An 8,972-nucleotide genomic window follows, 5' to 3' on the forward strand; every position below is an offset into this window, starting at 1 on the left:
GTCCGATTAGAGAAGGCTCCAACCTCCCAGCCCGAGGAGTTGTTGTGGGGTTGCTAACCAACCCACACGAGAGTTCCGTCCGACCGCCGGCCCCTCCGCGGCACGCTGCCTGGCACGCGCGCCCGCACTGGCCACTCACGAGACCTAAGGCCAGCGTTGGCCATCAGCGGGGGGGGGGGGGTTGGGGTTGCCCGTCCCGTCCTGTCCTGCGCGCTCACCCACGCGCGCGTCTCGGGCGCGGGCTGCCGTGCGGAACTTAATTTGATCAATTCTACAGGCGGCATATGAGGAGCCGTGCGGCCGCCGTGCCTCCGGCGCTGCTCCCGCGTCTGAACAGCATGGACAGCGCCGGCCAGTCCAGTGGCACGCACGGCACGCCACGACACGGCACGGCACACCACGACACTGCACTGCACTGCACTGCACGCTCAGACAGGCCAGCATGGGCTGTGAAAAGCATTACTCACTCTCTGATCATTTTCAGTGGATTTGCCGTCTATCTATCTTACAGTAGATAGAGCTGTACATGGAGACAAAGCGCCGATGTCCAAAATAAATGAGTTCAGCCATGGAGTGTGATGAACCCGGTAATGTAACTTGTTTGCAGTTAATGGTGAAGACTGAGGGAGTAGACCAGTCATTTGTCATTATCATTAATGTATCAACTTACAAGCAGGCTACTCCAGGCATGTAACTGAAGCATACACTGCAACAATTACCTTTCACTATAATCAGTGGAAGTGGCTACACCAAATGTGATAGCGACGTGTACTGTACATTTGAGAAAAATTAGACCTGTTTTCTAAAACTATTTTTACGCTCCACACCCGCAGCGCTTCAATTGTGCCCCCGGTGCAGCATGCCTGTATGAGTGAAAGTATAATGGAGACAAGTCCTCAGGCGCTTGATTTCTTTTCTGTTGTCCTCGTGGCTTAAGTGCGTACGTGCATAGGATGGTGATGGGGAAACCAAAATCCCTGCTGGACAGCGGACATCAATTCTGCCATGTTGAAATACAGTTTTATAAGAGGCCCTAACATGCAGAAGATGATGGTTTGCAAAATGGTGATTTTTTTTTGGTAGTTTATCTAAACTTTTGCACCCGCTATTTTGATCATGTTTGTCACGCAGCATTAGTCTTGTGCTCACACAGCTGATTTGGGCGGTCGGACGCAACTTTGCCAAAGAAGATTACAGCGGCTAAATCTCTGAGGTAGCAGGTCACTCGCAGCTGTGGTGGTATAATCATTGAATTGACTAAATGAGTGTAATACCATTAGAGGTGCTTCATCAAAACCCCGATTAAAGGCCGTCTAGCAGGCATCACTCCCTCTCGTGGATGACAGGCTCTGCAGGGATGAGAGTGCCGTGTCCACTGATTGATTGACAGGGGAAGTGGGCCATTTTACATTGTTCAGTCATTTCATTCATATGCATTTCATGTGTTTCGTGTTACATGGTTGAATTGTGTTACATGTTTCTGCATAATCCATATTATGCTACCTAAAATGAGGCCAATCTACTGGGTCTTCATTTTAAGATCATATTTGTTTTGTACCAATATTTTTGTGCGTGTGCGTTTGTGCGTGCCTGTGCGTGTGTGTGTGTGTGTGTGTGTGTGTGTGTGTGTGCGCGTGCGTGTGTGTGTGTGTGTGTGTGTGTGTGTGGGTGTGCGTACAGTATTTGCAGCATGTGTACAGTGTATGTGAGTGTCTATTTGTGAGTCTGACATTTTCTCCTCCCCCCATTCTGCTGTTTATCACCGCATCTTCTCACCCCCCCCCCCCCCCCCCCCCCCCCTCCCCATGTGTCGCCCCCATGCTTGCAGCGCGGGAAGCAGTTCGTGCTGAGGAGCAGTCAGTAAGTAAGCTGTGCTGAGAACAGCACCCAGGCCTGGGGAATGACTGGAGTGGAGTGGGGAACTGTGGGCCTTTACCCCATGCTTTGATGGGTGCTGCTTGGTGGTGGTGGTGGTGGTGATGGTGGTGGTGGGTGATCTGTGTGCCCTTGCACCCACCACACCCACTCTAACAAACCGTCTACTCTCTCTCTCTTCTCTCTCTCTTCTCTCTCTCTCTCTCTCTCTCTCTCTCTGTCGTCTCATTCCATCTGGAGGCTAGTGGAATGGGTGTTGTGTTGTTGGGTGGGTGGAGGGGAAAGGTGGTGGGAGCATGCACACAGAGCCACAAGTCAAACATACATGCAGTCGTCTCTCTCTCTCTCTCTCTCTCTCTCTCTCTCTCTCTCTCTCTCTCTCTTTCTCTCTGTCAGTCTGCTGCTCTCTGCTCGCCACACTTTCTTCCTGTCCTCTCGGATCCCCTCACATCTCACACATACACACTTCCTCTTCTTCCTGGCCCACACACAAGTTCTTCCCAGTTTCATGCTGTCAAACACAGTCATACACACACACACACACACACACACACACACACACACATGCAAACACACGCCCACACCAAAGTTGCGCAAATGAACAGCTGTGTGCTTCTGAATCCTTACACTTTTCCTCACACGCGTCATCAGACATGTATTGGTAGTGATTAGCATCTAGTCATAACGGGATGAGTGTAATGTAATGTACATATTTAATGCTCATGCTTATCCTGGGCTTGAACTCTAAGTCAGTGTTAGCATCAGTCTGCTGTGATGGCATCCTTTGTAAGCTTCGTCCCATATGATGATAAAAGCTGTAGTACCAATTTACATTCATTTAGGCCAGCTGCTATCCCACTGGCAAGATGGTAGCAATATATATATATACTGTTTATCACATTCATCCATATATATATATAATATATATATATACAAAGGTCTTCACAAATATTTTTCAAACATCAAATTTTGAGCTATATATTTTAGGATCTGAGCTTATCTGTTGAGAACAGTTACATCCAATCACTGATATTCATTTATCATTGTGTCACTACACAAAATCTTCAGATTGACCGCTGAGAAATGAGATCACTGAATAATGCAGAATATTTCCTTTGGACTTTCAAATGAGGAGGAATTAAGCTCATCAGAGTGTGTGAGTCACACTGCCATCTAGTGGTGGTCCTGTTAGGCATCTCTGCTAGTAGCATCAGCTGTCCTTTACTGTAACTACAAACACTTTTATTTCTCTCTATCTCTCTCTCTCTCATACACACACACTCATACTCACACCCACACACACACACACACGCTCACACACACACTGTGCTCACTGACAGCTGATGGGCCATGGCAGGGGGGAGGGCTGCTGGGTCACACACACACTGAAGGGGGCGGAGTCTCTCTTTTGCCTCAGGGCCCCATCTGTCACCCTACCCATGATGCCCCATGCTCCAGTTCCCCTGATGGGCGTCTAAAGCTGGCCTGTACTGGCCGTATCTCTCCCCCTCACTCACCACCAAAGACGGAGCAGGGGCCAGCCAAGGCCGCTCGCAAAAACACTGACAGCCAGGAACGAGCGGCGCAGAATCCCACAGCGTGCGCCATCATCGTCCACTCTCGTCCAGCGGTGGATTGGCCCCGCCGAGACAAAACGCGAAGTGGGATTGTGGGTATTTGCACATGGCCTCGGGGGCAGGCGCGCTCAAACGAGTGGATTTCTTGTGGAAATCCTCCTCTTTTCCTCCTCCAATCCCTCCGCGCCCAAGTAATCTTTCCAGTAAGTCTGTCAAGTAATGAGGAAAGCAAAGCTTGGCGGAGATTAAGCCGGATGTCCCCAGGGAGACCGGGGCAGTCCGCTGCCCCGTCACTCCGCTCACCACCACCACCGGCGCCCAGTGCAGTCCAGTCCAGTCCAGTCCAGTCCTGCTGGACGCCGCAGCCGTCTGAGGTGGTCACCTCAGCGCTGTAAATTGGATGAGCTGCTCAACACAATTTGAGCCGCTCAAAAAGCAATTCACACAGTCAGCAAGAAAAGCAGAGAGGCGGCCAAGGGAAAAGAGGAAATGATATTGCACACGTTTGATGTTGCCCCGGCCCATACCACCCCATTCTATGTCACAGAATGTCACTGGCCATCTGCTTCAGGATGACAGCAGGGTTAATAGAAAAGGGTTAATTCCAGTGTCTCCTCAGTCTGTTCAGTATTCTGCTCTGCTACGTGTGTGCTGGACACTGGGCTCTGTACCTGTGCTTGGGTTGTGTTGGAGTGTTAATCAGATGCTTTGGATTTGCTTTGCTGTGATGCAGTGATTGGAATGATGACTTCAGCACTAGTATCAACTCTTATCTTATGTCTCTCTCTCTCTCTCTCTCTCTGTGTGTGTGTGTGTGTGTGTGTGTGTGCAGTCCCTCAGGTCCTCAGCGGAGCGCCACCGTCACCTTCGCCACCCCGAGCACCCCGCCGGCCAGCCTGCCGCCGCACCACCACCACCCCCACCACCACCACCAGCACCACCAGCTGCACCACCACCACTCCTCGTCCAGCCCCGTCTCCTCGCCGCCCGACTCGGGCCCCTGCTCCGTCTCCGGCGGCTCCGGCCGCGCCTCCTCGCTGCCCGGCTCGGCCTCCTCCCCTACGCTGACCGACGTGTTCGGGCTGCCCACGCCGCCCCTGGGCAGCGGCGCCAGCAGCGTGGCGGGCAGCGTGGCGGGCAGCGAGCGCTTCAGCCTGTGCTCGGCGGGCAGCCGCTCGCCCTCGCCGCTCACGCTGCTGCAGCAGCAGGCCGCCTGCAACAAGCCGTTCGCCGGCAAGCCGCTCCACGCGTGGAGCAAGCACGACGTAGCAGACTGGCTGGAGAGCCTCAACCTGGCCGAGCACAAGGACGCCTTCACGGACAACGAGATCGAGGGCAGCCACCTGCCCAACCTGCAGAAGGAGGACCTGATAGACCTGGGGGTGACGCGCGTGGGCCACCGCATGAACATCGAGAGGGCTCTCAAACTGCTGCTGGACAGATAAAAGAGGGCCATCTCCATCTCTCTCTCTCTCTCTCTCTTTTTGTAATCCTCCCTTCTCTCTCTATCCTCCCCTCTCTCTCTCTCTCTCTCTCTCTCTCTCTCTCTCTCTCTCTCTCTCTCTCTCTGTCTGGTCTCTCTGGTGGTCTGGATGAGCACACAGGATATAAAGGACCAAGAGATCTCCCTGTGTATCTGAGCTCTCCAGGGATCTTAGGATCTCCACGGGTCTGTGTGTGTGTGTGTGTGTGTGTGTGTGTGTGTGTGCGTGTGTGTGCGTGTGTGTCGTCAGTTTCCCTCTCTGCCAGGAGGCTGCAGCTGCGGCTCCTCTCTCTGCTTTCGGCGATCGAGCGAGTCAAGCAGCGAGTCATTAAGGACCACATCAGCACCCAGAGAGAGGGAAGAAGAGAGAGAGAGAGAGAGAGAGAGGGGGACGGAGGGAGGGAGGGAGAGCCAGAGATCAGCTCCACCCACCCCCTGCCACCCAACGCCGCCCCACGCAGAGTCACAGAGCCATGTCGGCATGTCGGTCCACCCCGCTTTGGAATACTGACGTTTTTCAGACCGCCTCATTTGGGGACACCCTAACCAGCTGAGCTGGGGGCTCCTTTTCTATCTTTGCTAGAGTTTCTTCAGAGAATATTTCTTCATCGAAAAAACAAACACTTGGGGTTACGTTTATGGATTGCAGCAGCCGTCGAGAGAAGAAGAACACAGGAATTTTAAAACAAGGAAAAAAAAAGAGACAACTTTGCATTTCTAAACTTGCGCTTGAAAACAATTCCAGCCAGTTACGACCGGCTCAGTCTTAAAGAATGCCCCCCCACCTGTTCAGTAATACGTCCCCCACACACCCAGTCCCACAGTCCTCCACCGGCCCACCTTAAGAGTGGTCTCACAGGCACACGGGCACCACTGTAGCAGACCCCACGTCTGGCCACTAGCGGCGTCTCCTTCCCTCTCCGACACACACCGCCCGCGGATCACAGCTGTCGGGAGTCGCGTGACGTGGCGTGACGTGACATGTCCAGTTGTGAGAATCCTCCTCGTCTTCCTTATCAGTGCAGGTGAGCAGAAGTAGTGAGACCCTCCCTTCCCCCCCAACACACACACACACACACACACACACACACACACACACCCCATATTGCATCATATTGCACACACACACACACACACAACCCACCATCCAAAACACTGATGGAGAGTACGTGCCACGCACCACATGGTTGGAGCACTGATATACGTCCGATTTCTGCCTCATTCAAAGGCATCCCATCCTTTCTTTCTCGCACTCTGTCTCTCCATCACCCCCCTCTCACCCCTCCACCATGCACTTCTTTTTTTCATTGTCATTTGAGCAGTATATGACCCTCCCGGAAGAAGTCATTTGAGACTAAGAGGACATTTTGTATGAACTGCTTTGTGAATACGTGGGGAGAAAGGATGGTGCTACGCCTGAGAGAAATATGACCAGGGCCAGTCAATCAAACAGTCCCAGAGATGTGCATTACCTGGACAACGCTGTCTGTCCGTCGGTCCGTGAGGTCCTTATAACTGGCCAGTCTATACAGGAAGGTATTATTATGAAATGCAAGTTGTCCAGACACTAGACCCATACTGTGTATTCTAGTGCCGTGGTGGATGAGAGCCGAAAGTCAAGGATAAAAATGCTGCTATCATATCCCAAAATGGTATTCATGGAACTAGATACTAGAGTTGTTTGTTGACATAAGGAATCACAGCAGTCCACAGCAGTCTCTTCTGTGAGCTTCTCTCTCTATACATCCTCAGAAGCTGACAGTACTGTGGCAGTGCAGTGTTACAGCAGTGCAATTAACACCACACATCCAGTTCAGAAGACACCCACCGGTTGTCTGCTCATCAGATAGTAGTAGAACTGAGGACCCACCCCATTTGCTCTGAGGAGCGGTAGGCTTGTGCTCCACAGCACGAGACAGGCCTCACCCTCCCCTCTAGTAGCTCCACAGAAACATCTCAGGTGGCCATCCATCCACATCCACCCTCCTTCTCCCCCTCTTTCAGATACAAGCTACCCGTTCCAGAAGTGGTTTAGTGAATTTGTATTTAAGAAATATAAAAGGAAAAAACATATTTATCATGATGTTGTATAAAAGAATGTTTTTTTAAAAAAGAACTAAATATATATACATAATGTATATGAATATATTGTTTATTTAAAATTTTATCATGACGACACTGGGAAAAATTAATTGCTATTTTACTTGCAAAGAGGATATTGGTCATAGCACCAGTAGTGTGCGAGGCTGAGCGGAGCGGAGCGGAGTCCCTCTGAGCTCTGTCCAGGCCTCAGGGGGGCTGCAGGAACACCTCCACCCTCCGTCCTGTTTCAGGATGCCATGGAGGTGGGCCTGTGCTTGTTATCAGATGCGGTACTTAGAGAGAGATGAATGAGTGAGCAGCCATCATTTCCCACTATTCCCTCCTGCTCTCTCTCTCTCTCACTCTCTCTCTACCTGTCTCATCTCCTGTCTCTCTCTCTCTTACTCCCTCCTTTTCTCTCTGTCGTCTCCCTTATGTCTGTCTTACCTTCTCACTTTCACTCTTTCTCTTTGGACCTGTCTCATCTCCCTATCTTCTTTCCTCTCTTTCTCTCTTTTTTTCTCTCTCTCTACCTCTCATCTGTCTTCCTTTTCCCTTCTCTCTCTCTCTTTCTCTTCTGTGGCTGTGTGCCTGTAGCCACCCCTCCTCAGCCACCTCTATAGTTTGTGTGTGTGTGCGTGTGTGTGTGTGATGTAGAGATTATTCTAGATTATTCTTGGAGAAAAGGAGGGAATTGCAAGCCTGCTTTGATAGAAGGCTTGCGCCAGTTGTGCTGCTATGACCCTATCGTTTTTAATAGATCTTATTTTAAAATAGCAGAACGTCAGAAAAGAGCACAGTATTTTTAAGGATTTATATAGAATTATATTGAATTTTATAAACTATTTGGATGAAGTAAAGTGTGGTTTGCCAAAAAAAGTTATAAAATATAATTATTAAATAAATCGATAGATTTCTGAGGTACCTAAGAAGCAATATTTATACTGAATGGATCTCTTTGGTTGTGGTTTTCGAGAAATGTGTAATCCCTTATCCCACGAAACTTTGAAAATTGAAGAAGTACTGTAATAACAACCCACCTATGAATTTGTCTGGAAATCAAAAACGACAGAGATATGAGAAGTCATGGTCGGTGCCTGCCTCCCATACATATTGTAATTACATTTTGAAATCGCAGACTTAGTTTGTGTATAATGTGTGTAAAACCGACCAAAATATCACATACCGTAAATGTATACATAATGTATCTGGCCACTTCTTAGCAACAGGTCCGAGGACACTTTTACAGTATCTTATATATAAATCTACAAACACAGAGTAGATGTGACTGTTGATTTTATGGAACAACATATCACTAAGCTAATTTTTGTATGTGGAAACTTAGAGCTAAGTAGTAGTGGATTTAAATGAAATGCTAAAGACCATCACCTTGTGGATTGGGCAATGCTCACTCTCCCCACCACTTAACAACTTCCTCTAGCAATCAGCTAGAATTGATTTATTCAACTAATTTCTTTTATTTATTTTTTTCTTTTATATTTTTCATAGATATTATGATGTTTCTCGCTCTACTTTGTGTAAAGACCTGTGTTCCTGTTATCTATGTTGCTGTAATTTTGTGCTACCAAATCCTCTTATTTAGATTTAATGAATTATTCAAATGAAAAAGAGAAGTTCCTGTAACTGCACTCTTACCCCCAGATCCTCAATACTTCTTGTATGGCAACCAAAATTGACTGTAAGAAATAAATATCATATTGCACTATTGTTGTCCTGCTTTCTCTTGAGAGAGTGAGTGAGTGTGTCTATGTGTGTGTGTGTGTGTGTGTGGGTGTGTGTGAGTGTGAGTGTAAATGCATGTGCAATTTGTTGCCATGTTGATGTTGGATGTTTAGCCCTATTTGCCGTGTCCTTTTTATGGGCACGTACCAATTGTAATCTGTGTGTATATACAGTGCAATGCAGACAAGGAAAATAGGGCGTGTGTAAGCTAC

General features: G+C 49.0%; 1 protein-coding gene across 2 annotated transcripts in view; it reads left to right on the forward strand.

Annotated features, from left to right (window-relative positions):
• The window catches only part of LOC134095359 (SH3 and multiple ankyrin repeat domains protein 2-like), a 152,090-nt gene extending 143,356 nt beyond the window's left edge, over positions 1 to 8,734 (forward strand). For both annotated transcript variants that reach the window (XM_062548826.1, XM_062548827.1), the window contains one exon: positions 4,285 to 8,734. In XM_062548826.1, the coding sequence (XP_062404810.1) occupies positions 4,285 to 4,897 (613 nt within the window). In that variant the 3' untranslated portion in view covers positions 4,898 to 8,734. The remainder of the gene's footprint in view (positions 1 to 4,284) is intronic.
• The last annotated feature ends 238 nt before the right edge of the window (positions 8,735 to 8,972 follow it).

The sequence above is a fragment of the Sardina pilchardus genome, chromosome 11, assembly GCF_963854185.1.
Source record: "Sardina pilchardus chromosome 11, fSarPil1.1, whole genome shotgun sequence".
Lineage (NCBI taxonomy): Eukaryota > Metazoa > Chordata > Actinopteri > Clupeiformes > Clupeidae > Sardina > Sardina pilchardus.